Source organism: Puntigrus tetrazona, chromosome 19 (assembly GCF_018831695.1).
Source record: "Puntigrus tetrazona isolate hp1 chromosome 19, ASM1883169v1, whole genome shotgun sequence".
In the NCBI taxonomy this organism is placed as follows: domain Eukaryota; kingdom Metazoa; phylum Chordata; class Actinopteri; order Cypriniformes; family Cyprinidae; genus Puntigrus; species Puntigrus tetrazona.
The window spans coordinates 544,687-563,151 of NC_056717.1; the positions used below are offsets into that span (position 1 = coordinate 544,687).

The 18,465-nt window shown below is 36.4% G+C and overlaps 1 protein-coding gene across 16 annotated transcripts in view; it reads left to right on the forward strand.

Moving 5' to 3' along the window:
* The window catches only part of adgrb2 (adhesion G protein-coupled receptor B2), a 232,946-nt gene that overhangs the window by 195,229 nt on the left and 19,252 nt on the right, over positions 1-18,465 (forward strand). For 14 of the 16 annotated variants that reach the window (XM_043217683.1, XM_043217691.1, XM_043217679.1 and 11 more), the window contains 7 exons: positions 636-702; positions 3,326-3,411; positions 7,263-7,361; positions 9,962-10,133; positions 14,649-14,741; positions 17,475-17,514; positions 17,699-17,713. In XM_043217683.1, coding sequence (XP_043073618.1) covers positions 636-702; positions 3,326-3,411; positions 7,263-7,361; positions 9,962-10,133; positions 14,649-14,741; positions 17,475-17,514; positions 17,699-17,713 — 572 coding nt within the window. The remainder of the gene's footprint in view (positions 1-635; positions 703-3,325; positions 3,412-7,262; positions 7,362-9,961; positions 10,134-14,648; positions 14,742-17,474; positions 17,515-17,698; positions 17,714-18,465) is intronic. The other 2 variants (XM_043217678.1, XM_043217682.1) reach the window with 2 other exon arrangements.

Genomic DNA, 18,465 nt, shown 5'->3' on the forward strand with positions numbered 1-18,465 from the left:
CAGCCTCAGATAACCTCACCGCCAAGCTCAGTAACAGCCTGCTCACTTCACAGACACACTTCTCTACAGACGTATGCATGATTGAGTGCATGCGTCTATGATCTTTTCACAGCGGACGTTTCACGAGGACTTCACAATACAAACTAAATTGAAATCTGTTTGATTGCACTTGACCAGAACATTAGCAAATGTTGAAATAGCTCCATTAAAATCACGATTAATAATGCTCATCTATAAAGTATGACCTTCCAGCTTTTGTGAAGCTGCATGTTTGTGTAGAACTTTAACGGGCAATATCTATATCTCTCTTTTATTTGGTCTCCGCGATGAAAGCACTTTTGCAATATGATATTCACAGTAAGATAAGGTTGCTTTTGATATATTCGCTACAGTTTCTTAATTTAGGGAGTAAATTTGGTCAGAATTCAAGCTGGATTAATTAATATTTTGTTTAAAATTGACCTTTAATCAATTAATCTAAAAATAGATTAAAGGTATATTTTAAACAATTTATTTACACTTCCTTTTTTACTCACCTCTTTTGTTTCTGAAGCCAAAAATATCTCAATTCTCTCGGGATTTGCATTGTTTATATTTCATCTCTTTCTTTCTTTCTTTCTTTCTCTCAATTTCAGTTGTTGGTTGTCTCTGGAAGGAGGGCTGCTCTATGCTTTTGTCGGTCCCGCTGCTGTCATTGTACTGGTAGGTACTGGTAGCTCCACCCACTTTACTATGCATTTTAAATATATCAAGCTCTTTTTCGAAGAGAAAAATCACTAATGAGATTATAGCTGAGGCCTGCCTCATTTCAAATGTGTGTATTTTTCATCAGTGTATATCATGTTAAAATGCATGAGTGAACTTCATGAGTTATTAGCCCTAAGCAACTGAAATGTGAGTGTGTGTGTGTGTGTATGTATATATCTTCCTCAGTCTCAGGTGCTGCGTGTTTCTGTGAGGTGTTTGTGTTGTTTTCATGGTCAGATGTGATTTGCGTTGTTTGTTTCTTGGTGGTGGCGTAACGCGGCCCACTCAAACAAACAACTGCAAATGAGATTTGGGCATCTGGAGATGCTGGCTCCCTCCTTGGAGAGGCAAATCTAATTAATGGAAAAATAATTAATCTTGCCTCAAGCAAATAGTAAAACAGAGACCTATTGTCTTAGCAAGTGCTTCGCATGATGAGAATATGAACGGCACTCATAAACGCGTTAGACTTGGTAGGTTGGATATGCTTTCAGAGCAGACTGAACAGGCTGAGTTTTAATTTAGCGACGTTTTTTCCCAACAGGGGGTCTGTTATGGGTCCAGCCTATTATTGTTTCATCTCATATTTATTTTTTTTGGATAATGCATTGGTAAAATATTAGTTAATAATTGTGGGAATAGCTAACATGAACCAACAATAAATAATACTTTTACAGTGTTTGTTTATGTATTTATTCTCAACATCTCAAATGAATACAAATTATATTTAATCAAGACAAACAAGGGACTCATGAACAACTGTCATTAAATCCTTCAGGTAACAACACAGGATTAAGAATCAAGAGGATGTGAACTTTTAAATAGGCTAATTTTTTTATATTAAACTTTTTTTGTGGACCACGTGAAATATTTTATTTAGGTTAGTGCTAAATAAACAATAACACATATTTACAGATTCTGGTGTGTGTAAACTTTTGACTTCAACTGTAGATTAATAATTATTGGAAATGCTTCTTGAGCACATAATATTACAATGATATCTGAATGATAATGTGACACTGAAGAACGAAGACTGCTAAAAATAAACAAATACTTATAATATTGAAATAAAATTGTATAATAGAAAGTTATTTTAAATTGAAAATCTTGTTTAATAATTGCATTACTGTTTTTACTATATTGTTGATCAAATAAATCCAGCCGTGGTGAGCATAAGAATTAAAAACATAGTAATAAAATCTTACTGACCCCCCCAAGCATTCAAATGATAGCATGGATAAATGATTTTAGATTTAGGATATAAATATTAGTAAATTAACATGTTCATGATACATGTATTAAATAATGTTTATAAATTTAACTTTATATTATAGTGTTTAATATTTTTTTTTTTACATTTTTGCTAAATTTAAATGTTAAACAATATTATTATATTAATATTAAGCTATGTAAGCATCAAGTTATTATGTTTTTTGAATCCAATAGACTTTTTGTTTAATGATATGCAGCAAGGGATCATTTATTTGAAATAAACTGCTGACCTCTATTTGAACAAAGTTGAATGCGGCTGCTGTAGTCACAGTTCATGTGTTAGTGCAGGGCAGTCAGATGTCCCTTAACAGGAAGAGATTGTTAGTCTTGTGACCTACAACCATATGTCCTCCTGTTGTAATACAAGAGAAACAGTATAGGCTTGGCTCAAATCCTGTGTGTACCAAAGGTTCAGTAACACGTGTGTGTGTGTGTGTGTGTGTGTGTGTGTGGTCTTTCCATGGCCTTTGTCTAAGCTCCTCTTCAGTGCTTTGTATCCAGTGGGCAGCTGGCTGAAGCGCACTGCAAAACAATCTGCTAAGAGAGAGAGAGTGGGTGAGAGACATGAGGGCATTACTGTTCCTTCATGATCCCACCTGCTCATTCCCAGACTTAAATCTACAACACCTGCCGCAGGCTATTAGAGAGACATTGATGTAAATGCTCCAGGGTCAAAGGTCACCACACAACACTGCTCGACTCTCACACTACCCTGAGTGTATTTGTATTCAGTTCAGGTGCAAAATTATTTTATTCCACTTTGATGTTGCAGCAAGCAATCTATCTGCCTTTCGTTATGTCATTCTGTCTGTTTTATCATTGTAGTGTTCTAGCATTCTCTCTATCATTCTATCTCTTGTTTAATCAATCCGTCGATCGTTCTATCATTCTATTTTTCTATTTATCATTCTGTTGATCAGTCTGTCTAACTATCTATAAATCTATGAGTCTATAAGGCTTTAATGTTCCCCTGAAGTGCATTGAAACACTGAGTTATTCTATTTGGTGACGTGATTTCAACTGAAACAGGAAGACAGGGCGGGACATATCGATAGCAATTACATTTCATGACATTTAGATTAGAATTGCAATTCTGCATCTGGTTGCTACTTAAATTCCAGTACAATAAGAGAGAATATAAAAAGCCCCTTTGATTCGGTTCTGAATGGCACTCAAACCCTGTTACTAACAAAGAACTTTGCACCACGAGAATTATGATTCCATTTCACATTTTAAGTAAGGTCCTGACCAGCATGAGCAAACATAAAAATAAATAAATAACACAACTTTTATCTCTCTCCCGCAGGTGAACATGCTGATTGGGATAGTGGTCTTCAACAAGCTCATGTCTAGAGATGGCATCTCAGACAAGTCCAAAAAGCAGAGAGCAGGGTAAGTGAAGGTCAAAGTGATGGCTATATGATACCCATCTATTTCTGGATTTGCACCAAGTCACTCATTTACCACTGGCCTGTTGAAGGTTTTAAAATATCCTGTCAAGTATTTGTATGGGCCAAATAAATTACCCATGCTCGCTCTCTCTCTCTCTCTCACACACACACACACACACACACACACACACGAGCACTAAAAGTTGAAAAACATCAGACTGAAAGCCAAGATATGACAGCTTCATTAATGGACTTGTATTGATTTGCTGGCCTGCTAACCTCAGGCTAGTCCTCTGATAGCTCTGTCATTAGCTAAGTGTATATTCATTGTTCATGTAACTGCATATACTGACAGGATCAAGGAGCCCTCGTGCTTTTAAAACGCTTGTTCTGTTTTGCCTTTGTTTGATTGGACACAAAGCAGAGTGATCCATTAAACACTTGTGTTAATGAGTGGACCGCCACATCCCTCACCTCAAACGAGAGGCTAAATTGCACTGAGAGATTGAATATTCCCATTCCGCTCCGTGAATCCGCTACCTGGAAACTTCAAGAGCTTTCTCACAGCCCTTCGTCTTTAATTAAACTAACGCTGCATCAGAAACCCCTATTTTAAAGCAAAGATAAGTGCACTACATTGTTTAAAATGAGCTCACGGTTCAACTGCTGTCAAGCTCATTGTCATGCATGAACATGTTTTCACTAGCTTTGTACCGAAGGTATGAGAACAGCCTTAATGCTCGCAGTGCAACTGAATTAGAGCATCTAATAGCTACCAATAGCCTCTCCGCACTGAGTGTATGCTGTATAAATGTCATTTAGATATGTGGCATGGCTTTGGTGGACCACCATACCGGCGTTTTGGCAGGAAACTCTGTGTCTTACTAATTGAATGAGGAGCTAATCAGAGATCTGAGCTAATCCAATGACTGGATATTTGTAATCCCTCCAGGCAAGAGTACGTTCTGCAATTTTGCCCTAATTGATTTGTCTTTTTTTCACTTTTCTATTCCAGTAATGTTTATGTGTAAGGAAGATCAATGCATATTGGGAGCTGCAATGGCTAACTATGGATTTTTCGGCTAGTCACTTTGAAATAAAAATGTTCCGGAGTATAAAAAAAGTTGAATTCATTTTCATATTCACACACTCTGTCTCATGTTCTCTCTCATACTGTGCATATGCTGTTACTATCTTTTATTTCTTTAGTTCAGCAAACAACGCTGTTCATGTGTTCATATTTAGGTTTAGGTTTGTATTGCTGTCAGTCTGTCCTTACTAACTCTTTATGCATCGTGCTTTAAACATGTAACCTCAAATCTAAACTCATTGAGAAGGGGTGCTTTTGCTTTTTAAAGCAACCTGACTGCACCTGGGGGTTATAAAATAGACCTCAAGAAGGGACCCAAGAGACCGCAATATGAGATAATTGGAAGTGGGCCAGTGAGCAACCCCATTGCAATGCATTAAAACCACTCAGAAACATCAGCCTTTTTAGTAAATTCATTTTCTAAATTTAGTATCATGCTTTCTGTCTTTTAAGGCTGTGTTGCTGTGTGTGTAAATGAAACACAAGTCCACAAAGTTGTGATAAGCTGCTTCTTCTCTTCGTTGCTGATCTTGAGTGCCCCTCATTTCCATATTTCTGATGTTCAGAGCACTTTCTCCAAGTCTGTGACATGAGGTTGTCTTTTGTTTCCTTTAGACTTTCAATCAGCGTCTCAGAACACACACTAAATTCAAACCAAATGGGATAAAGTATCTATATGTACAGAAGTTTTTTTTTTTTTTTTTTTTTTGAGCTCTATGCAAGCAAGTCGAATTAACTGTTGAGAATAACTATTGTACTGTTTTTTGATGGAATTAACTCTTTGAGACAAGTTTAGGATATCTGTTTAGTAAACCCGTAAAGAACTGAGCAAATGAATTCTATTTAGTAATTGAAATTTCTTATTTCTTCTTATTATTAATGTTGAAAACAGTTAACTGGGGTCTGTTCTTTGTACTTCACTTCTGAGATGATTTGACAGATCTTTTAATCCTGATAACTGATCTCTGGATAATTTGGTTCTTTAAACAAGTTAGCGGATTAGATTAAAATAGATTAAGTTGTCTAAAATTACTTTCTGTTGTCACGTTCAATGAAAAGGTCAGATATACTGATACTTGAAACCATGATAAGCAATGCAGTGATTGGCTGGTGGCATGACGACAACGTAATGACATCATATAATTAAGATCAAGGAAAATGCTTATGAGCAAAATGACAGATGACAGAAAAATGACAGAAAAAGATTTTTGAGTATTATGATTATCAAATAAATTTTAAAGCAGATTTGGTATATGTGATAACATTAATGCCTCTTAATCCAAAATCAATCTTACAACATAACTGACTGTGATTAATTTTGCATCATAAAAATATTTTTGGTTTTCATAATCTACTGCGATGTATCAACACCACCCACATTAAAGCTCATTGATCAAATCAAGGACAAACTATGAAATGTGCGTGTGAAATTATGTGTCATACTAATATACTAATTATAAGATATATTCCTATACTAAATAAATCTCTCAAAAAATAAAGTTGCTTTTGTCTTGTTATTATAGATTACACAGATTAAAAAAAAATCCTTAAAACCCTTTTTTTCCTCTGGATCCTTTGATGAATATTTGAATTTATTTGTTTTATTAATTCATTCATTATGCATTATTATTTAATTTTTTTTTTTTTTATTATTGTAACAATGTAGTCAGTGTAAAGTCTTAAGTCTTATCCTTAAAACAAGAATAATTTACCTAGGAAGTAGAACCGCAAAAGAATTTCCCAAGACATGAAGAAAATATTATGAATATAGATGTAATTTTGTATTTTTCCCGTTTCAGTTGGTTTTAGCATAAATCTCACTTAATTTACTTTTTTCTTCTTTTTTAACTTAAAACAAAGTGGAAAAATCCCCCAATGGCACAAGACAAAATACATTTGCATTCACATATTCTCCCATACATAATCAATTTCTCCTGATTGAAAATGTATTCAATGTCCTTTACATTTTTACCACCACTTTTACATCCCAGACTCTTATTTATAAAGCTGAGGGGGATTGTAACAGGGTTCATTAAAAACTGAACTTCCTGGTTAATGACCTGAGGGAGGCCAACCTGGACATGCTGATCTGCTTTCTAACAATCCTTACACAAACCAGTGGCTCACTGGTGGTATCAGGTGTGTGTGTGTGTGTGTGTGTGTGTGTGTCAACAGCAAGAGCCTATTCTTCTTTTAACAGTTTTCACACAAATACTCCTCTACTACACACACAAGCACACACTTCAGCGATCAGCTGAAGTAGGTTAGTCTTTGCAGCTCCCATCTGCCTCATCTGCTGATTGCTAATGATCTGTGGTCGCATTCTACTGTGTTTCTCTCCATTTTCTCATTTTCCTGCCATCATCTTCTCTCTCTCTCGCTCACACACACGCAAGCCGCTTTCACGCTGTGACATTCATTACAGATCTCGCTCTGTCATTGCTGTTGTTCATTGCTTGATGCTGTTTTCTTGGCATTACTTTAATTTTCTCTTTCTCTTTCTTTTTCCTCTTTATTTTGTGTTCCCTTTCCTTGTGTACGTGTTTCGTTGTCATTATTCCACTTGCAATTCCCCTACATTCAATCCTTTTACCTTTGTGTCGTTTGTGTGTTGGCCTGAATGTGTGCGTATGAACGAATATTTATGAGTTTGTTTTTTAAAACGTATTCCTTCCTACCTCCCTGCTTCTGTGTCACATCCCTTTCTTTCCCGTATGAATATATATATATATGTGTGTGTGTGTGTGTATTGGGTCCTGAAGTCCGCCGTTGGAAGCGCGTAGCAGGCTGCTCCTGAAATGCTCCAAGTGCGGCGTGATCTCCAGTACCGCCCTGTCCAGCTCTACCGCCAGCAGCGCCATGTTAGTCTCATTCCATATTCTCTTTTTGTCTCTTTCTTTATCTCTCCATTTCTTTCTTTTCTCTCTCTTTCTCTCTCTAGAGCCCAACACTGACAGTAAGAAAGAGAAACTCTTCAAAGAGCCGCCCTCCTGTCTGCACGCTATATCGTTTCTTAAACTGCCCTCAAAGAAGATCGTTTAAGGCATTACTGTATTGCAAATCCTTAAAAAGACATTGTAAAATCGGCTTTGGAAGTCAGTATGTTGTTGGTTTGTTTGTCAAATATAAGCGTACAGGCACAATTCAGTGCAATATATTTCGTATTTGAGTTGTAAATGTGTCCAAGACTAGAGATTTAGAGACTAAAGATTTAGAGGCTACTTGCACAGAACACGGTTTTGCTTTGGAAAACGTAAGATGCGGCTGGTGGACGGGAGAAAAAATACAAGATCCCAAGATTTTTTTTTTTTTTTTTAAACAAATGGTTTTAAGTCTTATACGCAATGCAAACGCAGTGATCAAACATGTCTGTCTACCATGTGTTTACATGAAAAAAAAAGTTTCCCGGTGGAATAGAAAACCTGCTCTGTGTGAAGCAGCCCTTAGGGGCCATTTATTCACTGGATTTTTTTTTTTTTCTTTCTTTTTTACATTTGCCAGCGTACATCTTTTTGTTTTAATGTAAGTTTATATATATATATATATATATATATATATATATATATATATATATATATATATATATATATATATATATAATTATGTACATTATCTAGTTTCTAAAAATGTATTTTTATTATTAATTGTTGTTCTAAAACACAGGCAAATTCTTTTGTTAAATATTAAAAACAAAAGACAGAGACAAGATAACACTAAAAGTATTGATATCTTACTTGTATATTTATTTATTTTATTTTATTTTTTTTTTTTACAAAAAGCTACGTGTTAAATGATCAGTCATTTCAAAAACACAAATACATGCACATAGGCACAAACACGGAGGATTGCGCTCTTTGAAGAGGTAAAGAACCGGAGCGTGGATCAAGGGCCACCTCTGGTTCTTTTGCCTTTGAATAAATTGAACTCATCTCTGCTATTTGCTGGAGGGAGTCATGTTATTGAAATGATAATGAAATGAATGATATCACTTCTCTGTTCCTCTTTCTCTTTGTCATTTTTTTGTTCCTCATCTCGTCCTTGCTGTCTGCTTTTTCTGTCTCCACAATCCGATAAATATAGGGCATGTGTGTGTGGTGCCATAATACAACTTCCATTCATAGAAATTAACGAAGAGGACTTCCTAAAGGAAGTTCACATGATTCCACCGATTACCTCATTTTCTTGGATGTCGGCGTTCCTGCTCCATCCCAACACCACGCTCTTTCTTCACAGTCAGTTAGGGGAGGACATTGAATTTAAGTCATGCTGTTTCACGTGTACCAACTCAATATCGTCTTCCCTTTTCTGCATTGTTCTTATATGAGCATGAGAACTCATACTGTAGATTTGCATAGAAGCAAATCTCTTTCTCTGTCTCATTGCTAATGTCTGTCCCATCACAGTCATATGCAGGAGACTGAGTCAGTGCAGCGTGAAGATGTTAAATTGATGCCCAGCTGTGGTGAGCCCTTGCTTGGCTGAGCTCAGGCGGACAGTCCTTACTGACACCTGATATTTATCTAAATAGGCTCTGCGTGATGCAGAACCAAAACACTCCGGTAGGATTAGCAACATGTTTGAAATTCATCAGGGCATGTTAGCATGAGCACTATGCACAGCATTATGAACAGCAATTATTTGCCTGTTTTGCAAACAAACTGAGAGTGCGTCCTGAGAATGAATACAGAAAATGAAACTTGGAAATCTGCTACATATGGAGGAAGTGCAAAACGTTTTTGAAATGTGTTAACATGCTAACTTAGGATAGCAATTTAATATACTTTGATTACAGTTTAAAAGTGTTTTTGATATCATTTTATTTATAAGAAGCAGAAGTTCTTTTGAATCTATCTGAAATAAAAAATGAGCATAAAATATTTAAATGTGAAATTTGATCTAAATGCAAAATATATATTTTTAATTGTTTTCATAAGTGTTGGCATATTACCTTAAGTTAACATATATTAATTTAATATACTGTAAATAAATAAAAAGGCAATAAATGGACTAAATACATAAATTACATACATTTTGATATTACTAATATCTTAATCCTATCAATCAGTAAATTGGAAATCTGCTACATATAATAGAAACTTTGGTAGCTGAAATAAATAAATATATATATTTATTTCAGCTACCAAAGTTTTTTTTTCTTCTTCTTCTCTAAATTCTTCTTTTTCATTACCCAGTATGGTGCATACATAAAATGTAGACTCCACCAGGTCTGTAATATCAGGTTTCTAATTACTTGGACTCTAATGACTCATTAAGACTACATTTACGCTGTATTGACACTCAGTTAAATGCCTGTGGAGCAGAACTGGTTTCTAAACCTCATCAACACCCTCATAGCTCTAATCGTGATAATATCTGATGGCTAATGATTCCAGGTGCAGTGATGTCACCACCTTGCTGCACGGAGGATGAACTGCATTTTGCTCGTTTTCTGTCTGCACAGGGCGTCATTATGGAGCTCTTGTGTGGTTCTCCCTCTGTTGGCACTCACGTGGATGTCAGCTGTGCTGGCCATCACAGACCGCCGATCAACCCTCTTCCAGGTGCTCTTCGCTGTCTTTGACTCAGTCCAGGGATTCGTCATCATCACTGTGCACTGTGCCATGCGCAGAGAGGTCAGTGGGAAATGTCAATGATGCAACCGGCAATAATCCAGTTATCTGTGTAAAAATTCGAAGATGCATTTATAAAAGATAAAGTTATTAATTAGTCAAAGTGTTTTTTTTTCTTGGTCGGAAATAGTCAAGGAAGTCCACTAACAGCTTTCATGGGTCATTATATGGGTTCTGGAATGTTATTTGTTGGAATGTTATTCAAATGATTAATTGCATTCAAAATCTATATATATACAAAAATTTAGGATGTAATTAATCAGAATTATTAATTTGACAACATTCATTTGTATTTTATTTATATATTTTACTTATCAATAGATTAAATGCAAATAATTGCATCCAAAAGTTGTTTATTTTAAAAATATTTATATTCTTAGATTTTATATTATATATTTAATATATAAACATAACATATTTTTCTTTAATACATGCTTTTGTATGTATATATGCATAATAAAAATACATAGTATACTCGCATATTATATAAACAAAAACTTTTATTTACGATGCGATCGCTTTTAATCGTTTGACAGTTATTTATTAATTAATTCTTTTTACTTCTTATATTATACTTATTTACTTCTTATGTTTCATTGTTAATTAACAACAATGCTTAATGCAACAATCCCTGGATTTTAGAGAGCTTAGAGAATATTTTGAAAACCTTGGCTTAAATAACCCCAGTCTTCATTAAAATATTATATGCTTGTGATTGGCCATAACAATATAAGAAATAAAAGTTTCACTGTTACACTGTCAGTCTTAGAGGACAGTCAGAGGTGTATTTAAACGGAGATTGGAGGAGGACTTTTATTTGAGTCCATTATTTTAAAACCCACTTAGGAATAAAACTTGGCTTAGACCGCTGACACAATCAACTTTTTGAAATAGCATGCGCTGCTTTCACATAATAATAGGTTGGTCTGACCGGCCATAAATAAATCAACTGATGGATCAAACTATAGTCACATTGTAGTGGGTCTGTAGCCAAGATGCGACAGTTTCAACTCTCCAGTATGTACAGAATCTTGGCTGACTTTCACATACCGGGTAAATCAAAATATGTTGCCGTAGTTTAAGGAGGGAGAGAAAAAATCAGTTCTAAATCGCTAAGCCATATATGTTAAATCAATATCGCAAAACCAAAGGATTAGAGTAAAATAAATCCTGGTATTATTTTAGTAAATATATGAAAATCCCTGGCAAGGCTTTGATGTAATCCCTAATAGCTTTAGCAAAACAAGAGAGTGGAGTGTAGTTTGTGCACCGGATCCTTGCGCTATATGCAGTTTGATGTGCGAAGTACACTTTGAAAGCCAACAATGGAAAGGCAGCATTCATGATTAGCACAGGCAAATGAGCGGAGGATGGTTTGTGGGAATAGTTTGTTCTCATGCATTTGTGAAGATAGAGAGAGTCTAGAAGGCATGCCGTCGGGTGTCATTCTGATACGTCTACAGCTTTGACTCGGCAGACAGTCATCCATAAACAAGCTCTGAGAATGAGACCGCCTTGCGAAACAGCCTAGCGTTCCTGCACATCGTAATTTTAGTTTGTGGGGAGGGGAGCAGACTGATTACAGATTCTGGTCTAGGCTGGTGAATAGTGTTGCAGCATGATAACTCATGCTCAGTTGAATAGAAAGAGAAGGGATTTACTAAACAGTGCAGAGAATATGCAGTCAATAAATAAAGTGTTTCAACAGAATATGCTTGATGCTATTCGGAGGACGCAAGTAGATTAAAGTGTCATTTGTTCGGCGCGCAACCTTTGCAAACCGTAAAGGTCGCGGCAGATCAACCACTTGGGATATGTACAACATGTTGTAGAATTAACTTGTCTCAAATGTGCCTCCAGTGAACACTTGCGATGGGATTTTGCCTGGATCATGTCTGGGATCAAGAAAAATACAATAAAAACAGGAATACTGTAAAATTGAAAGTATTTTAAATGACTATAGTTTTCTAGTTTAAGATTTTTTAAATGCAATTGAATTTAATTTAGGATGAATTTACAGCAGCCATTACTCCAGCTTTCATTGGAGTCCTTCACAAGATCCTTCAGAAATCATTGTAATATGCTAATTTGCGGTGTTGGGGAGTAGCTAGCTACAAGTAGTGATGATACTTATGTAACTACAGTTTTTGTAGCATGACGGTAGCTCGGTTACTTTTGAAACAGTGCAGCTTTTCCCAATAGCGAACTCCTTTTTCTACATCCCGTTGTGCGTTCTGGCGAGTCGCGAGGCTGTAATGCACTGGAGGAGCGCAGCATCTTCTTCTACATCGCAAACTAAATTTGTTCATTACCACCATCTTTTGGGATATCGTGCATCTCGCAGCTTTAAAGTTTGTCAATCCAATCTCGCAGCTTTACAGTTTGTCAAATCAAGTTGATTCATTTTTGCATAAAATGCAAAACCAAGATTAAAATGCGGTCTATGCCGAAAACTTAAAGAACGTACAGGAGGTGGATAAGAGCCTTTTTAAACTCGTACATTTTCATGCTTTATTGCACTCTGTCAAATGTCTATTTTTCAATGATGAACCATCATACAGTCTCTACCCTGCAGTGTTGCATAGTGTCATGTAGTCACAGGTTTTGCTTATCATTTGGCAAAGGTTGGTTGTGTTCATGCAACTGCCTGCTGTCTTAGAGCGCCTCCATTCACAGTCAGTAAATACCGCATGTGCTATAAGTTTAATGCTGTGGATATTTTACGAATCCTCTGTATATATAGCTTGAGTTGCATTCATTTTGTTTTTGCATTGATGTTACATTTGTAGCAATTTTGCACTTTGACGGTCAGTTTATAACTATATTTTATTATTGTATGCATCGGATAGTTTACAAAATCAAACCACTGGGACACTTTTTGTCATCAAAAAAATTCACCCTAATTATCACAATGTTTTTTAGTTTTGTTTAATCCTAGTCTTACTTATAACTTCATTATATTTTACTTATAATTTCATTATAATTTTACATTAACAGTTATTCCGTTATTTGTAATGTTAAATATTAATGTAATGTTAAATATAAAACTTTTTCACGATTGATGAATAGAAAGTTTAAACATCATTCTTTTAAATTGAAAATCTCATTATATCATGTGACAAATGTCTTTATTATCACTTTGCCAATCACAAACTGCCCCAGTCACAAGCTGTTGTACGCCAAAATGTACAATTTTTGTACTTTTTTGAGCAATCAGTGTGTCAGAACAGCATTTGATCAATTTCTAAGATGTCTATTTACACCTGCATTTATCTCTGTCCTCATGTGATAGAATCACCTAAGAGGGGCCTTTGCTGTGCATCCAGACAGTCTCAAGAAAATCTCGGGACATTACTGTTATCCTCTTTGTTGGCAATAAAAGCTCTGATCTTCCCAGTTAGGAAACACTGTGCTTTCACTTGGTCATTCCGTAGGCGTTTTGGCCATAAATCTGTATGCAAATAAGTGGCATCCCGTTGCTAAGGCTACACTGTCGTCAGGGGAAACAGCCTATCACGTTGTCTTTTTTTTTCTGATTAAAGGGAGTGTCTTCTTCCCTATTGTTGTATGAGTCTGTGCATCTGCAGTTATGCAAACTCCTCCTGCAGAAATGCAAACAGACTCACTGCAATGCTTTTCAGTCAGGAATATAAACTAATATCAAAGTTTTATCACAAAGAAATCACATACAGATGCTCTCTGTAGATTACTAACTAGATTAAAACGATAGATTCTCTTGAGTATACAGAAGCTGCTATTGTCTTAAGGATATTTGCTATCATCATTAGCTTCATTTTAGAATCAACACAGGATTGATATTAACCCTTCCTATTATCATTTTTTTCTAAAAAAAAAAAATTTAAGAATTACTAACAGTCTACATGTTATACAGTGATTCAGTATAATTATAACAAAATTCTAATTCACTGAATGCCTAGAACCAATAAATAGTTTAAGTATTCAGTACATAATCTAAAATGTTTTAGTCTGCATTTTAGGATACTCTCACTCTTGCCTTATCTTCTCACATCTGTGTTGACAACATCTGTATTTCTTTCCTTGTATTCCCTCTGCCAGAACCATCTTTTGTCTTGCTCTCCGACCACACAAAACCTCATTTTCAGCCATTTTTCAGAAACCAAGAGAGGCTGACAACCCTAACATCAGTGATTGACACTAGCAAAGCACACTCTTGACGGACAACTGTCGACTATTGGTTCCTTTCTTCTAGCACATACTAACCAACCTCACTTTAAAAATGTAGTTGCACCTCTTTAAAGTTTAAGAGGTCACTTTTGTTATAGAATATGGTTGATGCTCTCTTTCATACCTGAACTGTGTATGAGCACAAACAGGACTGACAGCCATATTCGGTTGCAGTTTTTATATACAGCCCTAGAAAGGCTTGAAATAATAATGATGTTTTTGTATTTGTTTTGATGCTTTATACTGTTATTCCATGGTTTTAAATTTCATTTAAGAGTCACCCTGGTTGTATTCCATGTCTTCCCACCTCAGGTACAGGACGCAGTGCGTTGTAGGATGGGTGGGTGCAAAGACGACAGTGAAAACTCTCCGGACTCCTGCAAGAACGGCCAGGTGCAGATCATGGTGAATAGCATTCCATTCCATCTCATCTCACATGGGACTCTCAGAGGGTCGGCTTCTCCTCTTTTAAACATCACAGGCTACTGGGTGATTGTGTTTCAAATCGGATTTGTTGTGAAAATCAGAGCGGTTGACTATTTTAGGGAAGGTTGCTGGTTAAAGCTTCCATCTATCTCATTTAGATGTCATTATACAATTGGTGATCAGTTAGAGACTTACAAGGCACCTATTATGCAACATTCACTTTTACATCTTATTTGAATATAAACATAACATTTGTTGGCAATGCGTTTACACAACCGCCGTATAAATCCACACTCCCTTTTGTTAATCCCAGTAAATCATAAGCAGTGTCTCAAAACAAGCTGTTTGTAGAAACAGTACATTGTGACGTCACATTTTACAAGCCCCGCCTACTACTGTTGACAGACACTGCTGTGTTAGTATTATCACACAATCTGTCATTTTTATCTTCATATTAGAACATTTAAAAGCAGCATTCTCGGGTTTTGGGTTAACAGTGAAGCCAGCAGGATAATACACAAATCTAATATAAATATGTAATTTATTTCCTGGTTGTTTATCTTCATTGACATAACCACTGTGTTTTTGTAACTTATGTGTTTTTAACATAAACTTTAAACACTATCCAGCAAATATTTAAAAACTCTTTTATTGCAGAGGCATGGTATGTGTCAGTGTGTATTTGATAGTTTTAAATGCAGTAAGTCATGAAAGCAAATTTAGTTTAGTAATCACATGCAGTGTGACAGCCACGTTTTTGTTTGTGTGCAATAGACATGCTAATCAAAACCAAAAAGATGTTCTTAGGAGAATATCGTAGGAATAAGCTGTAAAGGCATAGCCCTGTTGTGGAAAACAGGGTGGGGAGCAGCAGCTCATTTGCATTTAAAGACACATGCAAGAAAACAGCGAGTTTCTGTTTCCACTCAAAATAGACATTTTCAAAATTATGTGATAAATGATCTGTGGAATAGTTTGAGCTACAGCTTCACATACATATTCTGTGGACACTTGAGACTTATATTAGATATAGGCATAATAGGTGCCTTTTTAAAATCTTTTTGAATAGCACTGCGCACACTGTTTTTTTTTTTTTTTTTTTTTTTTTTTTTTTTTTAAAGGTCAGCTAGTAATTATATACAATACAAAAAAGCAACGAATAATGTCAGTAACATATTTAGCATTTATAACCTTATTGGGTATTTTCGTATAGTTTTTAAGCCCTTTACCCAGTGCCTTGCAGTGATTTCAAAGACTAGACTTGCATGTAACCATGGTAACTACAGCAGGAACTCTCCAAGTGTGTGTGTGTGGATCGGTGTGGATGAGAGGGATCACCGCCCCTGCAGGTCTGCTCCACCTTTCAGCTTCCTCACTTCAACTCACCCCTCACTTTTTCTCTCTCCCTACCTTTCTCTCCATTCTGCCTCTTTGTCGGCAGAAGGGCCCACACCGGCCAAGCCTCTACAGTCAGGAGCAGTGCGGCTCGCTCCGATATTCACCTGGGTGCTGCCAAGGCTGCCACCAAACCTGCCCCGCCCATCCTCCTCTAGCCTTGGCCAGTCACAGTCATGGACATAACCACACCCACATTCTCCACCAGAACCACACTCAGACTCTAAACCACACCCACCTTCTCAATCACAACCATGCCCACGGCCTCAACCACATCCATACTCTCAACCACACCCTCGACAACACCCACACCCACACCTTGAGCCACAACCACTTGCATATGCTTAACCACAACCATGCCCACGTTCTCCACCAGAGCCAGAGCCTTGTCTTGGAGCATAATCACATGACCGTACGTCTCTGAAATGTGCTTGATCGCACGTGTTTGCTTTAGAGTTAGTGTTGACAATTTTAGAGTGTAGCTGACAGCCTAGCATTAGCATTTTAGGCAGCTAATTAGATTAGTGGTGAGCTGTCAGCAAGTTATTTAGTGCAGAGTAACTGCTTAGATTCCGTGGCTGTGCAGTAAAAGTTTTGCATAGTCACAGGTCTCTTTCTTGTCTAATGCCTTTTCTTTTTAACTTCAATACGCAGGTATATGCATACGTACAGACTGCTCTCGCTAGGGCATGCTAAAATTGTTCCATAGTGTAATGGCCTGACTAAAGTTTTGTTTTGAACTCCTTTGAGAGTCAATTTTTTTGGCAGCAATAGCCAACGCTGCATTCCAATGAGGGCCTGGAGTTAAAAAGAGCTGTTCTGGGACGGACATTTTCTGTTTACCCTGAGGGACTCAGTCAGTTTGTGTCCATTGTACTGTATCTTTTTTTTAAGAGTCCTCCCCTTTATTCATGAAAATAATATCAGCTTTGTTTGTTTGTAAAGTCAAGCCCAGCTGTGTCAGAATGCGGTATGCTAATTTATGTTCACTTTGGTTCATTGTAATTAGTGCTGGTGCTAAGGGATCTGCTATTTACTGTAGAGGTGTTGCAGATGTGTTGCATTAGACTAGTACTTTGTCGAAACACAGCGTGGTGATTGCTAAAATGAACAACTTGTTTGTTTATGATGGACTCTTTTTACCACCATATACCGCCTATAACAGCGTTTAGCTCCACCCTTCATCATACATAAATTGTATGAATCAAATGTAAATGATCTAGGATTGGTCTCTGTAAGTTTATTTCAGTTGTGGACAGCATGCTGTTTGTAACAAGCTGAAGTAACCTCTTCTCTGTCCTTGATTCACCTACACAGACGGACTTTGAAAAAGACGTGGACTTGGCATGTCAAACAGGTGAGTACTTCTGGGACCTCCATTTTTTCTTTCACTGCCCGCTGTCCTACCTCTTTGCTTTCTCATTTTTGCTCTTCCCTCACCATTTATTTCCACTTTGCCCTGGTTCTAATGCAGTTTGTTTGGTAAAAATTGTTCATGTAAAGTTAACCCATGCACATCATTGTTTCCCCCTCACTTGCAGAAAGAGGACACCCATGTAAGTCTCACTCTTAAGTTAAAACATTCCTGTTTGTATGTCATTTGTGTTAGTTAGACTATAGTGTTTGTTGATTTGTATATACTGGCATACAAATGTGCATGACTGCTTTTTGATTGTCATATACTTGTCAAGGATAGTTCACCCAGGAATGAAAATTCGGTCATTAATTACTCACCATCATGTCATTCCAAACCCAGAACACCTTTGTTCATCTCTGGAACAATAAAAAAACACATTTTATGAAAGCCAAGAGGTTTCTGAACCTGCATAGACAGCAATGTTACTAAAATATTGCCAGAAACGTAGTTAGGATATCATTAAAATAGGTAATGTGATATTAGAAGAGTTGTTGAATAGTCATATTTTTTCTTTCTATGTGCACAAAAAATATTATCATAGCTTTGTAAAATTACGGTTGATATATGTCAGATGGGCTATTTTAACAATGTCCCTACTACCTTTCTGGGGATTGGACATGGTAGTTGCATTGCTGTCTATGCAGGGTCAGAAAACTCTTGGATTTCAGCAAGAATATCTTAATTTGTGTTCTGAAGATGAACAAAGGTCTTACAGGTTTTAAAAGACATGAAAGTAAGGTGTAATCACAGAATTTTCGAATTTTGGGTGAACTGTCTTTTTAATTTTTAATTTGATCCATTTTTATTTTTAGCTTGGAATGTTAAGTTCTGCTAAAAAACATAATTGTCTGGTTTAGTTTTAACATTAAACCATCTTGATCATATCGCTAG